Genomic DNA, 14,865 nt, shown 5'->3' with positions numbered 1-14,865 from the left:
CACCCCCGGAGCGAAGCATGCCAGAGCCAAACCCTCAACCAAGTCTTGATTCGAAATGATAAGCAGCCAGAACGCCGTGATGCTGCCATTCCCTAGCTTCAGAGAGAATTGAGAACCGAGAAAAACTCCTATGCCATGATAGCTTTCGCTGAGCCGATTGGACAAGGTGCGTGAAAAATCGAAGAGCAATATAAGCCCGTACATGTAGGGAAAGAAAAGGGAAAGAGAAAGAGAAAGCGAAGTCGATGGCCAGATATCACCAACCGTAAGGAGATGTCGCCAATGCCGCAACGCCAGCACGGTGAATGCAGCGTCGACTACTCCCGGGAAACGTACCAGGACCGCACGACCATGCCGCAGATGCGTTTGACAACCTGTGTGGTGCCCTTGCCGCTGGCTTCTTGCTCGAGGAATTTCTGCGCTACATATAGCTTGGCTCCAGCATCTTTTTCGTTCGTGGTAACATGCTGAGGGATGCTGTGGGGAAAGTCTGCCCAGCGCTGTCCAATGTGGCGGGCAATGGCTATGGAATAAATCACATCGCGATTCTCAAAGGTGTCCAACAGCGTTCTGCAACGAGCCAGAGTATCATCGATTTCTTTGGCAGAGCTGGCTTCGTTGTCGTGGAGTGTCAAGAAGTGACCAAGCGAACTCCAAAAATCCAATGCTCTTCGCATCAGTTGATCAGGAAGAGTGGGTGGATCAGCTGCCGGCTCTGGAACGGGCCATTGGGCCAGTGGGTTTCTCTCCAAATGCTCGCCTGTTATCAGAGCCTCAATCACATCAAGTCTGGATGCGGTAGCCAACAGCTCGAAATCCTTTCCGTGGTTGCCGTTCGACACATTCATCACATGACGGCACAGTGTCATGGTACTCCAAACGACGGACGCTTCAAAGCTCTCCAGCTGCGCGACGACGTTGGGATCGTTGAGATTCCGATCGTTGAATGCATCAATAAGAGCAGAGTACTCGGCCATCAGCTGCGCATTCGCCAACAGGTGACCGAGCGCTTTCTCCGAAAACCAGCGAGTCTCAAAGAATCTATCAATGGCAGGGGCATATGTAGCGAGGAACACGGCCTTGATTTCTTCGAGACGATTCGGGGGAAGAGATGTGATAGGATGAGGGGGCGGAGGAGGAATGCCTCTCAGCGCCAGTAGATCGCTAATCTGAACTCGTTTCACTGCTTTTGTGTGAGTATGTACCACAAGGGTATATCAAGGGATGAATACCGCACGAGAAGGGCGTACCTTTGTAGCTGGAAGTTTCCGACTGAGTGACCGCGGTATTTGTCGTCGCATTGAGGGTCGGCTGCAGTCCTCCTTGAGTGACATTCTGGGTGCTGGCCATATTGGCAGAGTTATTGCCCCCCAGCGAAGGGTCAGCGGGAGAAGCGCTGTAGTCGTATTGCTGGTCTGTGGATGTAGATGGCGATTCTGAATGAAGAGAGGGAGCGAAGGGCTGGGATGCCGCAGGTACGTAACCCGGAGGCGCCGAGGGGTAGGAAGGCGTTGGATCCTGTGGATTGACGACGAGTGAAGGAGCAGGATTGGGGGCAGGTTGAATTGCAGAGGGAGTCGACGCCTGCGGTCTAAAGACAGGATCGTAACCTAAACATTCACGCTTGCTCTTGACGCAATTTCTGCAAACAGGGTGTCCCTCGTCACACTAGAGAGCAACACCAATGCTCCGTCAGCCACTTCAAAACAATGTCAAATAACCAAATAAGCGAATTGAAAACACGAAAAAAAATTGTTGCTGTTGGGGCGGAAGGAAAACAGTGGGCGACAGGAGAGCGGGGTTCTTTGCAGGTGGGCAGCACAAGCGAAGCGATAACTTTGCTTGCCCGCCCGCGATCCCCGCACACGATGATCGCCCTCGCTTCGGAATGCATCCAAAACAACACGGGCTGAAGGTCCATGCCAATGAGTTGTCTCATGTTCACAATTACATACCTTGATTCTGCGCTTTCGGCACGTTAGACATCCGGTCTTCGTTCTTCGCTTAACTTCCTTCTTGTGCCTTCCACCAGACAGCATCTTGTTGGGGTCGCCAGGGAGCTGGTAGCGCATCTGCGAGTTCGAATTCATACCCATTTGCGATACATTGGTGGGATATCCTGTCATATACTGGCCTACAGAAGCCATTGGGGGCATGTTCGAGGGCATAGGTGACCCAATGGGAGCCTGAGGAATATGGGATGGTTGTGGCGGAGCGTTCATCTGCGATGATGCGGGTTGATGATTCTGGTACACATCATGATTCTGTTGCTGGTATTGCTGATGTGGTGGCTGAGAATGCTGCGGCTGCGCATACTGTTGCGACGACTGATGCTGCTGTTGCTGATAGTGCAAATCTTGTGGTTGCTCCGGTGGTGACCCCTGATGCTGCTGTTGAGCGGTTTGCGATTGATAAGTCCCATTCGAATATTGATAGGATGGCGTTTGAGCGGAAGGGTGGCCTGACAGGTGGAATGTGGGATGCTCAGTCGCCCCGGATACAGTGCCAGTCAACTCTGAAGCAGCAGGTTCTGGGTTGGACGCTCGTGTACCTGAAAGCAGGAAATTTGCCTCTGCAGCAGGCAAAGTTGTGTCTAGCGGTGGAAGAGATGTATCGATTGGAGGCAAAGATGGCACGCTCGAGTCGAATGGTGGCAGTGTAGAATCCAGGCTAGGTAAAGACGTATCTATTGGGGGCAGAGTCGTGTCGACGGCCGGCATAGACTTGTCAATTGGAGGAAGTGACGTGTCGAAGGCTGGTAGTGCTGGTTCTGGAGCAGAGTTGCTGGTCTCCGTAGGCTGTTCGACAGCCGCTTGAGGAGCTTCTTCGGGCATTGGCTGAGGTGCGGTCTCAGCGGCACTTTCTACCGTAGGCCTAGGTGTCTGATCCAGAACCGTCTCAGCAGCGGGCTGATCGGTCGATCCAGCTGCTTGTTTGGGCGATTCCCCAGGCGCGTTCGCCGATTCCGCCGATTCCGCTGATTCTGCCATGGCTGTTGACGAGGATAGGGTTCTGCGCGCAATGGAGCCCTCTGAAGGCAAAAGCGTGGGAATTCGATGCAACGGGTGATATACGACGTCGCAACTTGGCAGACACGCCTATCCACGGTTCTGTGACTTCGTACAGTGGCCTGAATATTTGGTGCTAGCTTGCATCTATTCCTGCGGTCTTTCGGCCAATGCGATGTTAGTATCAAGAACTCCGCGAATAGGCTAGAATACAAAGAATCGCGCGCTTAGAAACCACAGTAGTGCTCCTTTGACGGGGATAATTGGAACGGAAAATGAGGGTTTTGGCCGATCACTCTTGTTGGCGCATTCTCTGATTGCCATGAGCTGTCATCTCAAGAGGCCCGCTTGCGCAACGCAAAAGCGCATTTGCGGCTGAATGACAGAAATATTTCCAACAATAGATCTGGACACTTGTGCAGTACTCGAGACTCGCCAAATAGGGACCTCAAGGGTGACAAGGCATGGGTCAGGAATGTTGACGGGCGAGGCTGTCATGACCTTCTCCGCTCGGGCAAACGTAAAACAAAGACGACGCCGCAAAACAAGTTCCAGAATAACGTAGCAACATCGCAACGAGTTTCAACAAGCAAAGATTGCTTTTTTGACAGAACAAGTACAAAACTCAATAGCTAATGAAGCTACAGAAATAAAAGAAATATCGCAAGCGAGCAAGATTGCGCCCGTCAAAGAAACAGAGAGGTCCCGTCTGGGTTACTTACCAAGTACTACTACTGGTCCAGATAAGCGAAAAGAAGCGAGAGTAGCCAGCCGAGTCAATAATATTCCACCAGATCTCTCGATTTGGTCATGAAAACCTCCGCATCAAGTGTGGGGAGAATGGTTTGCAATGAGGTCGTTGCGCGTCAAGAAGATCTTCTGGTGTGAGCTCCGGAACAACACTAGAAGAAGCCCCGGCCATTGACTACAAGAGGGAAGAAAAAAAAAATTGGAGGGAAAAAAGGAGGGCAGTGGCGAGAATCACTCAACACCGCAGATACCGCAGAAGTATCTAATCTTCACTGATAAAATAGCTTCACACCTGCTATAAACTTCCTCTATGAATAACAGTTTTTTATCAAAAATATCTCCTTCAGCTTTCACGTTGCTGGTTTCATAGTGCTTCTAATTTCTTCAATTCTAGCACCGTGCCTTTAGCCTCTCATTCTTAGTAGGCATACTTATCCACTTATCGTGACTTAATCATTTACATTAATACACTAGTAGCTGATACTGGCTGTCTAGTAGGACCGTGGAACTATCGCCTGACAACCAAAGCTTGATCTGGCTCAGCATATTGCTCTTCTCGTCATAAGTCTGCTTTTCCATGAAATTTGTTTCGTATTCATGCTATCGTAGATTGCACGTCCAAGGGAGATGTGAGACGTCACCAACGAGTTGCATAGGGTATGGAACTCTTTTGGTGAGCTGGATCTGATATTTGATGCGTAAGAACTGATCATTCTCCGTCCAACGTAAGTCGCCCCAACGTCTCTCTGCCGACGTATGGCCACATATCGTCTGAGAACCCGCGTGGGTTCGAATCGGTACACTCGATCTGGATGTAGGCTAACACAAGGCCAGCAAGGCCTTTCCTGAAGCAAATCAAACCATGAGCTGAATTTCTTCAGGGACGGACGATTTGAGGCCATATGCATCATGCCTGGTTCGCCAACACTGCGCTTTTAGTGAGAAGAGTGCCACGATCGCATCATTGGAACACCAGTATATTGGACCATGTGCGACCATAACGCATCGTTCGTAGATTTATTCGCAGGGGAGATAATAGATATTCCGTGGCCGCACAAGCTGGCTATTTTCTCAGAACCTTCGGCTTGCGCTTCTTGAAAACAACTCCTGTAGGCGCCGCCTCGTCTTCCTGCTTCACCGCTGGATTATCTGATGTAGCAAGCTGCGCCGCTTCTTTATCCTCAGACTTGACCGATGGTAGTTCTGACTCCCGTGCCGCAGCATCGTTGCTTGGTGTAGCACCCTCTTTGGTAGCGTTCTCTTTGGACTGTTCATCCGGCGTTGACAATTTGACCTTCTTTACATCCTTGGTAGAATCAAGAAGGGCATCCAGATCTGCATCGCTCTGCGCACCAGGGTACTGCCGAGTCCTCGAGCCCCAACCCTGACTCACGAATCTCTCGGCCTCCTGTCGTGCCTCCTGCTCCTCCTCATCACCTTCCATCTTGCGTTTGCGAACCCCGATAGAGCTACCAGGCTTTCCTTCCTCTGCATCGTCATCGGGTCGGATCACCCGTTCGGATACCGTCTGCCATTCGCCAGCGAGGGCGAGTTCACCACGGTATCCATCTGGGATAGCTATTCCCATCTCTGCCAGCTGTGCAATCTGCTTCTTTCTCTCTTCCAGGGATACAGGTCGTTCCGCCGGTGGAGGGGCAGCCGGGGCGCGTTTCCAAGGTGCTGCGTCACTGTCCTTTGCGCCTGGTTTTCCTGCGACAGCTTGCCTTAATCGCTCGACTTCGTCCTTCGCCTTCTGAGTCTCTCGTTGCTTCCGCTCATTTTCCCGGTGAATATCTCGTAGAAAGCGCTTAAGGCTTCCCTGGTGTTTGGCGCTCGCTTCGTGCTGGGTTTTCTCGAAAGGTGTATCACGAATGAATATCTTGCATTGTTTGCACCAGAATCGGGGCTAGATAGATTTACGCTGTCAGCTGATGCTGAACTTCCTTCACTTAAAGATGACCCCGAGGAAGGTTCCGGGACTGGAAAATGTGCACTTACAGCTGATTTCCAGTATTCTGCCATGGCGATGTCTGTGTTGAATATGTTATATGAGAGGGAAATGATATCACCGTTATCGCAAAATAGTCGGGGTGATAATCTGCCACTCAAAGTCGACCTAGTCCTAAAACAGCAGTCAGTGTTTCTCTCTAGCTTGATTGTATGCCACACATATCATGTTGTTTAGGAATAATCAAGTGGTTTCGAATACATTCGAGTAACAGAAGCTACAAGCGCTTGCCGAAGGGATATTAAAATTTACAGTGGTTGTTCACCTCGTTCTTCCTCACTGCATGGCGAACTGCGGTCAACTATATGTATCCATTCCCCACGAGAACACTGCAAGTTAAGATACCCTTCAAAACTCTTATTTCGAAATTGTTGTCAATCTTAAGTTGCAACCTCTACTCTAATCCTTGCTTCAACAATATCGGGTTGGAACCAAAAGCCTATGTCTCGTGTTGAATCCACAAGCTCGACCTCTCTTCTGACGAACTCTGCATCCTCAGTAGTAGGTATGGACTTGATGCTCTCTCCTAAACCGGTAGCTGTGGCTTCATCCTCGTCACTATCCCAATCCTCTTCATCATCCTTTTTCTCCTTATTAACAGGGTCCAACTCATCGGTCTCCCAGACTAGTTGGCACTGGTAAGGCGGCAGATTGAACAGGCGGGAGGCGATAGCCTTGACTTGATATGTATCAAAGGATCTCGGGATCTTCTGAACTCGAATTTGATCTTGGTTTGGGTCGGAACCAATCGATGAGTGCAAGCGAAAAGCCAACTTCACTAATCGGGCAGCAACAGAGCGCGGATTCATAGCAGCGCCTGCCAACTCGGCTCTCTTGATTGTGGGCGGGCCGTATTTCTCACAAAGCTCCTGATAGCGGGGATGTGTAGCAAGAATCTCGCGCTCTGCGCATTCAGGATACGCGGATAGCTGCTTACCAATGAGGGAAAGGTAATAGAGTTCCCCATTACTTCGGTCTTGGGCAGTTATCTTGCTGTAGTTGAGGGTTTGAATGGAAGCGAGTCGAGAGAGAGTTAGCATGTAGGCCTCGTCCACGGTCATTGGCTTCTCGGGCAGGTTTGTGACGTTGGAAGGGGCAACAGGCTTGTCATAAAGAGGATTACCCGATATCCGCAAAGATTGCAGCCCAGGAAACACAGATTGAAGCTCATTCAGAAACAACCATGAATCGATGCTGTTTCTGGATAGATCCACCGATTTGAGATTTTCGAAAAATTGAATAGGGCTTCCTTCCATGCCAGGCGCATAGACTTTCTCAATGCAATTCTCTCTCAGCGAGAGATGCTCGAGCTTACTCAAAGCGGTGAGACATGCTAAAGAGGATAGCGAAGAGATGTCATTGTTTTCCAGTGTCAAAGTTGTGATAGTACCCGTAATAGGTGTTGAGGAGATGTGGGTAATCTGATTTGCGGAGGCTGACAGAGCAGAAAGTGATGGAAATTGATATGTTAAAGCCGAAATCTGAAGGGGATCAAGAGTCAGTCAGCTAGATGGTTACCAAGCAGTAGCTTTCCGCAGCATACCTCGTCCCATTCAAGTAGAGTCTCATCCAGGTGGAGCGCCGTGATGCCCTCGAATATCAGACCTTCCTGGCGAGGGCCCAGACGATTTCCACTGTCAACCGTCAGCATGCTTCTCATAGACGTACTGAATGACGAACATTAGCTTTAATGTCTTCAACCGCTTCAGCTGCCGACATATGTTTGCAATGTCAACCCAGCTTTCTAATAAGTTGTAACTTAGATCAAGCTCAACGATCTTAGGACATGTCTGTTCTATCTCCTTGCAAGCCTCTGCAAGCTCCTGTGGGCTCGCTGCATGAGCCAGAACTCCTGCGACACGTAGGCGATCCACGAGCACGATTTTCAATTCCTGGAGCTCTGCAAGCTTCTTCCGGATCTTGTCGAAGCCGACCTCTTCCACTACTTTGTTACTAAATTTGATGGTGTCCCGTGCAGCAGAGACTTCGCCTGACTGCTGTCTTGCAAGTTCCTCTTGAAACTCAGAAGCATACTTGTGGCGCACTGCCTCAAGGAAGCCTCGAGGTTTGTCGGGTCGTCGCGAAGGACGCACGAGCGACCCAGCTGTGGGGTGTTTTCTTCTACCTTCCGTGCAAGTCAGCCAACGCGCTCTATCCAGACTTGAAAATACTTTCATACATGTAAAATATCTCACTCCGTTGTGTTCTCCAGAATGCTTTCCCCGCGTGGGGTCATCCCATTCCACTCCGAGCCACTCGCCGGTGGTGCCTTCGACTTTACCCAAGTAACGAACTGTGCATAGATCGCCATTGTAGGATCGCCGCTGATTCACATAACTTCCGATGTCCATCATCGAAAACAAATAGGCGACATACACCCCCAGAGTTAGGTTCAGAAACTCTGGGTCATCGTTTGATAGCTACCCAAGCCCAATGAGAAGCCCGTGTTGGTGCTTACATAACCCGAATATATCGCGATCTCCGAATTTCCACTCAAAGCTTATCGTTGCGCATCACCCACTTTGGCCACTCCCTCAGTTCTCTGATTTCCGTGGACGCGATTCAAGATGGATTACCAGGTAAGCATGAGTAGCATGTATATCCACCTTCTTTGGCTTGATCTGATCTCTCTCTTTTAGAACCGCGCAGGATCCAAGTTCGGTGGCGGTGGTGTTGCATCGCACTCCGCAACGAACGCAGACCGTCGCGAGCGTCTTCGCAAGCTCGCCCTTGAGACGATCGACCTCGATAAGGACCCCTACTTCTTCAAGAACCATGTCGGAAGCTTTGAATGCCGTCTCTGCTTGACGGTCCACCAGAACGATGGCTCATATCTGGCCCATACCCAGGGCCGCAAGCACCAGACAAACCTGGCCAGACGTGCCGCGCGGGAGCAGCGCGAGGGCAAAAACCAAGATCCGGCGATGTTGCCCGGTGCGATGGGTGTGCAGGTCAAGAAACAGACTATTAAGATCGGACGGCCCGGTTACAAGATTACCAAGATCAGAGATCCCTTGACGAGGCAGCTCGGTTTGCTGTTCCAGTTACAGTATCAGGAGATCACGCCTGGGGTCCAGCCCCGAGTACGGTTTATGTCCGCTTTCGAGCAGAAGGTTGAGGAGCCGCCTGACAAGAACTTCCAGTATCTGGTTGTCGCTGCCGAGCCATATCAGACGTGCGGTTTCAAACTGCAGGCCAGGGAGATCGACCGCAGAGAGGGTCGTTATTGGAGCTGGTTCGACGAGGACAGCAAGGAGTTTTGGATCCAGATCATGTTCAAAACCGAGCGAGAAGAGAGATTTAGTGGTGTTCCCGGTCTGGCACCAATGGGACCCAGGACTTAATGAAGGGGGTGTTGAAGGAGTAGGGTGCTTTTCTGAGCAAATCTAAACGGCATGTACTATTCAACTGGGGCTTTCCTTCGGGCGTTATTGCTGGATTTTCCTCGCATTGTGAATCGATTTTAGTTCTCGGAATGGGCGACTTTTACCTGCGAATAAAATTTTAGGAGCCATTCTTTCTCACTGGTTTACTTTCTACCAGGCATAGAGAGGTAGCTTGTCTACTTTATGCCCTACAAGGCTTTGCTGTTTCTCAGGCGCATTTCTCTCCGAGGTCTCACTTTCATTTGTGAATACATTGAGGCGCGGTGAGCGCCATATGTACGACCTAGCTAAAAGACAAAAACAGCTAGTCAAACCACAGTCTGTCCGCTTCAGTGTATCAACGAATTTTGACGACCAACAAACAATGCACTCGTATGTAATTCTTTGCTGCTAGATACTGTCTATACCCAGCAGTTGTCGTCTTGCGACAGAAAATGCATATGGAACCAAATATGCTCAGGTCATTATCACAAGGGAAAATCAAATGCGCTATATGCTCATGATGAAGACCAATGGATCGAGTAAACCGTCTAAAATTGAACATCCACCGCTGCCAGGGTTTTCCGCGCAAGCCAGCCCGCTTTGAGAATCCCCGGTTCGGTTCATGCACAATCCACCCACATGAAGGCTTGAAGGCCAGCTTTAGGTTCAGTTCGCCTGGAAGGCATTGAACGCTTTGTATGTGTATCCAATGAATGGGAGGCTCATCTCAGCCTCCTGCTCCTCTGGCATGGCACGGGCCTGAGCACGGTGGATAGCGCTGGTATCTTCCTGCGGAATCTCGTCGATGGGGAAGTACGAAACGTCGATGTTCGAGCTGAGCTTGGGCTCGAAGGGAGCGCGAATATTACGAAGTTGCTCCCACACCACTCCCCGGAAGAACGGGTGGTTCTTGATTTGTGTGGCACCACCGAACTGGCCGCCTTCATTGCCGATACGGTGCTCCGCGTCGCATAGGAAACTGCAGAGTATGATTAGCTTTCAAGTCAAAACAATGAAAACTGTAACTGGAACATACTTCCGTATCAACGATTCCGAATCGCGGGACAGCGTAAGTTCCTCGGGGAAATACAAGCATTCTCTCCAGTTGACGATCTTACGGTAGGTATCCGTGGTATCCTCGGCACAGAACGGGGGCCAACCCACAAGGCATTCGAACATGATAGCACCAACTGACCACCAATCACAAAGATAGGTATATCCCTGACCATTGAAGATTTCGGGCGCAATGTAATCAGGCGTGCCGACTGTCGAATAAGCCATGGCTCGGCGGGACTTTCTCCAGGTGTTAATCTGCCCACGGTTCGAGACTGTCAGGTTTATCGCATCGTTGAAATATCCAGAGTTGCGATTCTTATCCTTCGAAGTTGAGTTCTTCAAAAGATTCTGGTAGTATGAGTTGTCGTGTGTTTTCTTGCCTCCGGTTGAGAGACCGAAGTCAGTAAGCTTGACATGACCACCTCGGTCGAGCAGAATGTTGTCAGGTTTGATGTCCCTGTCCAACGCCGCCGAGTTAGTACTTGTATGACAATTATAGTTGGATAACGCCCTCGGCGTAGATGGAAGGCAAAGAAGTTGACTAAAAACCATAGTTCGCTCTGATTGTGGGGATAACTCACCGATGGAGGAAGCCAAGCTTGTGGACGGCCTCGATGGCCATTACGATTTCTGCCATATAGAACCGCGTGATATCTTCGGAGAAGATTTCATACTTGATCAGCATGGTCATCAGATCACCTCCAGGTAAGAACTCCATGAGCAGATAAAGATAGGCGCTGTCTTGGAAAGAAGCATGCAGCTTCACGAGCCACGGGTTGTCTTTGGAGTCCGCCAGAATGTCACGCTCAGCGCGAACGTGAGCCAGCTGATCCTTCTTGAACATTTCCGTCTTGATCAAAGATTTGAGGGCATAGATTTTGCCGTCGGTCTTCCGTTGCACGAGTTTGACTTCACCAAATGCACCCTTTCCGATAATCTTGATGGTCTGGAAGTTGGCAGGCGTCTCCTTGGTCCGGAGGAATCGTAGGAAGGTCGACTCCTTCCTCGCAGCAATCTCGGCCTCCTGGCGCTTCTTTTCCTTGGGGATACTAGGTTCACGGATCATCTTATCGAGCTCGGCAGAACTTTTGAAATGGAAGGGAAGGCATTAGCGATTGCTCCCTGGCGACGTGAAAATTGTCTTCATCACTTACCGCATGTTGCGATCGCGTGCCCGCTCAATGTTCTCATGGAAGAACACATTCACCAACTCTTTCGCCGCCTTGCCACGCTTATGAACGTTCTCAGAGTAGCGTTCGGGATACCGTTGAAGTTCTTCGTTCTCAGCCGGGGTTCGGGGACTCCGAGGCATAGGAGGGGCCAGATGGGCCGGTTGCTGTTGTCCGGGGGCAGAAGAACCAGCAGTGCGAGGTCTCTGAGCAGGAGAGGCAGAACGACCAAAGAAGCCTGTGCGCGTGGAGTTCAGATCTTGGTTAGAGAACTGCTGGATGAGTCCATTTGTCCCATCGTTGGCATTGTAGGCCATCCGTGACTGGTAGGTGGGCTGAGGGGACGCCAGATTGTGCTGTTGCTGTTGCTGCTGTTGCTGCTGTTGCTGTTGTTGCTGCTGCTGGCCATAAGGCGCCTGAGAATACTGGGGAGGATAAGGGTTGGCCATAAAGTATCCTCCTTGATTGTAAGCCCCATTTTGAGCATCGACATAATCCTGAGGACCCTGATTCTGGTATATTGGCTGAGGAAAAGCAGAAGGGGTTGTTGGGTATGCGCGGTTGTTGGTCGCTGCATTGTATCCATTGCGATCGTTGAACCCGAAATTCAGGTGGAGACGATTATTGTTAGGATCCATTTTGTGACACCCTTTCCTCGACTCAACTACCTCGACGTGACAGACGTTGGGGGAGTGGGATCGGAGGGTTGTCGATGTGAAGACGAAAAAGTTGACGACCCAAGGGGGAGGGGAAGGGCACGGGTCAATATTCAAAGGAGCGGTGGCTCAGGAGTAGTACGAAGAGCCCTTTGGGGGAAGAGAGGGGGGAGGGTCGGACGGGGGAGAAGCCGCACGTTGCTCCGTCCTCCACGTTCAGGAGAATAAGGACAAGAAACGAGGGTATCTATCTAGCAAATCCAAGAAAGAGATTGAGAAAATATGTCTCTACTTAACAAGCAGAAGACAGAATCTGAAGAAACAACGAGTGTCAGAGCCAAACGACCAAGAGGCTACTGTCTGTGTCTAGTTTACCTGCTACACTCCAACTCTGCGCGATGTTTGGTTCGTTTTGCGACTTTTGCGGAGTCTGGACTGTCGGGATACGGCAGACGACAGAGACCAACAGTGCAAGATAGGGGGTGGTGTTGGCCTGGGGCAGTCAGGCACAAATCCACGTAGAGGGTTCAATAATTGTCTCCGTCTGCAATGTAGGATTTAAACAAATTCACCACACTTCATTGCGCGTTACATCACAGACTATTTAGTCATGCCCTAGGAACTTGCCTTTGCGAATGAATAAGGTATCGTGAACTACTAGGCCTTTAACCAACAACAATGGACGGGCTCTGTTTTCACAGAGAGCAGTGGGCTAAGACCCAGAAGCACAAACTAGATGATTCAAGCAGGGCAATATCAATATCACTGAAAGTCGTCAAACACTTTAGATCAATAGCATGTCTATTGTATTGTGCAATCAATGTAGTCTGATTCTTGAGCATTCTCGGTTATCTAACAGGACAGTCACTGACTCTTGAACAATGCATACCGCCCGGATAAACCTCGTCCCGTGCAGCTTTGGAGGATCCCCGAAGTTTTTTGGACTTAATCTCGAGCCATGACCAGAAGCTATGCAGTGTTCTTCAAAGAGGATTTGCTCACTTTCTAAAGAAATTCCCTCCTTTGGGCTTGGCCCAATTTTAGTATAAATTGAAGTTACTGACCCTCACACTTGCCCCCCCATTACCTCCATCAATATCTTGAGCCATGGCGGAGTCCTCCAGTTCCGCCGCTGCCTCGGGCCAGGCTCAGAGTGCTGCTTCGAAAACTACGCCGAAGCCAGCCAATCCAGCATTCAGAATGCTAGGTAATTGCTGGTCGAACTCTATCCCTGCTAGCTGACGTTAATCGCTCTACAGGATTGCCCAACTTCCGTTTCAAGCTTCCATCCCGGAATTGGATGATCTTTTTCACCATCACCGGCTCACTTACTGCTGCTATCGTCTATGATCGCCGGGAAAGGCGTCGCGTACAACAGAAGTGGTGTGACTTGGTTGCACACCTCTCCAAGGAGACCCTCCCCATTGAACAGACACGGCGGAAATTAACGGTGTTCTTGGCGGCGCCGCCGGGTGATGGACTTCGCATTGCCCGCGAACATTTTAAGGAATACGTGAAGCCAATATTAGTCGCGGCAGCTCTCGACTACACTGTCATCGAAGGCAGAAGGGAGGGCGATGTGCGTGCAACACTTGCAGAACACATCCGCAAGCACAGAAGGAAGGCTGGTGAGCCAAGCTCGGTTGTGGAGGAGATTGGCAACGAAGACATCATCGCGGACGCGAGACAGAAGATCGGAGTTGTTGAAGAACCGGGTCCAAAAGGTGACCTGGTAATTGGACGGCATACTTGGAGAGAATACATCCGCGGGCTTCACGAAGGTTGGCTTGGGCCGCTTGATCCTCCGAGTCCCCCAGCGGCACCTGTAGAAGAGCCGTTGATACCTGTGGAAGAGCCATTGATTCCTGTTGAAGGCTCAGAGTCACCTGCAGATGGCACGTCTGCTGCAGAGAACACTGAGAAGAAGGAGGAAGAGGAGAAAAAGGATGACAAACCCGCCAAGCCTAGTGGACCGACACCAGCATATATCTCTCCGGCCGAATATTCATCGCGGAGTCTCCCACCCACCCTTCCGCACTCCTTGGAGAACTCCGTCCCCATCCCCTTCCCACATTTGCTGGGTTTCCTGAATACGCCTATCAGACTCTACCGTTACCTTAACCGACGCCATCTAGCCGATGAGATTGGACGGGAAGTCGCGGGGCTTGTCCTCGCCTCGTCAAGCAGGCCATATCTTGACAGCTCCTTCAGCTCCGACTCCGAAATGAGCAGTGCAAGTGTCGACGCCAGTGCTTCACCTTGGTCTTCATCCGATGACTCGATGCCTTCCTCTTCCGCCAATTACGAACAGCAAACCGTCCTCGAAAAAGAAGAGTCCGAATGGCACAAATCAGTGCATAAGCGGGACGAGGAAAACCCTGACAAGGAACGCGAATGGTTAGATGATATCGTCATGGACCCACGCATTGCGTCTCGGATGCAGCGCTCCCTTCTCTCCGCTGATGAAGAGGCACGCTCACAACGCATTACCGAGGGCAAGGAATACATTCTAGGACAAGAGAGGCCCGCCTCCGTCCCCTTCTGGCAACGAATGTGGATCAAGTATGGCTACGGGGAGGATGAGGAAACCATCAAGATGAAGCCTATCATTGGTAATCTTGATGGAGCGGATGGCGAATGAAGACGGGTCTAGTCATTGGAGGATGAGCCTCTCAACTTCTTGATGTACCATACTCTTTCACTTAGACTGTATATTAGTGCGACCTTGAAGGTCATATATATTGTAAGTTATCCTGACTGAGGTAGATGACCATGTCGCTGACATCTAGAGGAGGATGACAACATAGTATATAACCAGCCCGGTGCAGGTAGCCCTATTTCAACAGCTAA

The 14,865-nt window shown here is 50.4% G+C and overlaps 6 protein-coding genes across 6 annotated transcripts; 2 read left to right on the top strand and 4 right to left on the bottom strand.

Annotated features, from left to right (window-relative positions):
- Positions 1–317: 317 nt before the first annotated feature.
- On the bottom strand, positions 318–2,990 carry Aud_007169 (putative C6 finger domain protein; the record flags this gene model as incomplete). Its single annotated transcript, XM_043292062.1, has 3 exons — positions 318–1,183; positions 1,251–1,668; positions 1,956–2,990. The coding sequence occupies 3 exons, from the start codon at positions 2,988–2,990 to the stop codon at positions 318–320; spliced, it is 2,319 nt and encodes a 772-aa protein (XP_043147997.1).
- Positions 2,991–4,821: 1,831 nt separating this feature from the next.
- On the bottom strand, positions 4,822–5,780 carry Aud_007168 (putative formin binding protein; the record flags this gene model as incomplete). Its single annotated transcript, XM_043292061.1, has 2 exons — positions 4,822–5,664; positions 5,757–5,780. The coding sequence occupies 2 exons, from the start codon at positions 5,778–5,780 to the stop codon at positions 4,822–4,824; spliced, it is 867 nt and encodes a 288-aa protein (XP_043147996.1).
- Positions 5,781–6,146: 366 nt separating this feature from the next.
- On the bottom strand, positions 6,147–8,117 carry Aud_007167 (putative tubulin-specific chaperone; the record flags this gene model as incomplete). Its single annotated transcript, XM_043292060.1, has 4 exons — positions 6,147–7,247; positions 7,310–7,400; positions 7,447–7,891; positions 7,946–8,117. The coding sequence occupies 4 exons, from the start codon at positions 8,115–8,117 to the stop codon at positions 6,147–6,149; spliced, it is 1,809 nt and encodes a 602-aa protein (XP_043147995.1).
- Positions 8,118–8,333: 216 nt separating this feature from the next.
- Aud_007166 (spliceosome assembly protein PRP11) lies at positions 8,334–9,110 on the top strand (the record flags this gene model as incomplete). Its single annotated transcript, XM_043292059.1, has 2 exons — positions 8,334–8,345; positions 8,406–9,110. The coding sequence occupies 2 exons, from the start codon at positions 8,334–8,336 to the stop codon at positions 9,108–9,110; spliced, it is 717 nt and encodes a 238-aa protein (XP_043147994.1).
- A 690-nt stretch (positions 9,111–9,800) lies between these two features.
- On the bottom strand, positions 9,801–11,997 carry Aud_007165 (serine/threonine protein kinase CBK1; the record flags this gene model as incomplete). Its single annotated transcript, XM_043292058.1, has 4 exons — positions 9,801–10,113; positions 10,171–10,647; positions 10,772–11,275; positions 11,345–11,997. 4 exons carry the CDS (start codon positions 11,995–11,997, stop codon positions 9,801–9,803), a joined length of 1,947 nt encoding a protein of 648 aa, XP_043147993.1.
- A 1,125-nt stretch (positions 11,998–13,122) lies between these two features.
- On the top strand, positions 13,123–14,656 carry Aud_007164 (Tim22-complex subunit TIM54; the record flags this gene model as incomplete). The annotated part of the gene is made up of 2 exons (XM_043292057.1): positions 13,123–13,222; positions 13,275–14,656. 2 exons carry the CDS (start codon positions 13,123–13,125, stop codon positions 14,654–14,656), a joined length of 1,482 nt encoding a protein of 493 aa, XP_043147992.1.
- Between the last annotated feature and the right edge of the window lie 209 nt (positions 14,657–14,865).

This window comes from Aspergillus udagawae (genome assembly GCF_001078395.1).
Source record: "Aspergillus udagawae IFM 46973 DNA, scaffold_5, whole genome shotgun sequence".
Lineage (NCBI taxonomy): Eukaryota > Fungi > Ascomycota > Eurotiomycetes > Eurotiales > Aspergillaceae > Aspergillus > Aspergillus udagawae.
The sequence above is the reverse complement of the archived record's forward strand: the minus strand, read 5'-3'. Positions and strand labels throughout refer to the sequence as shown.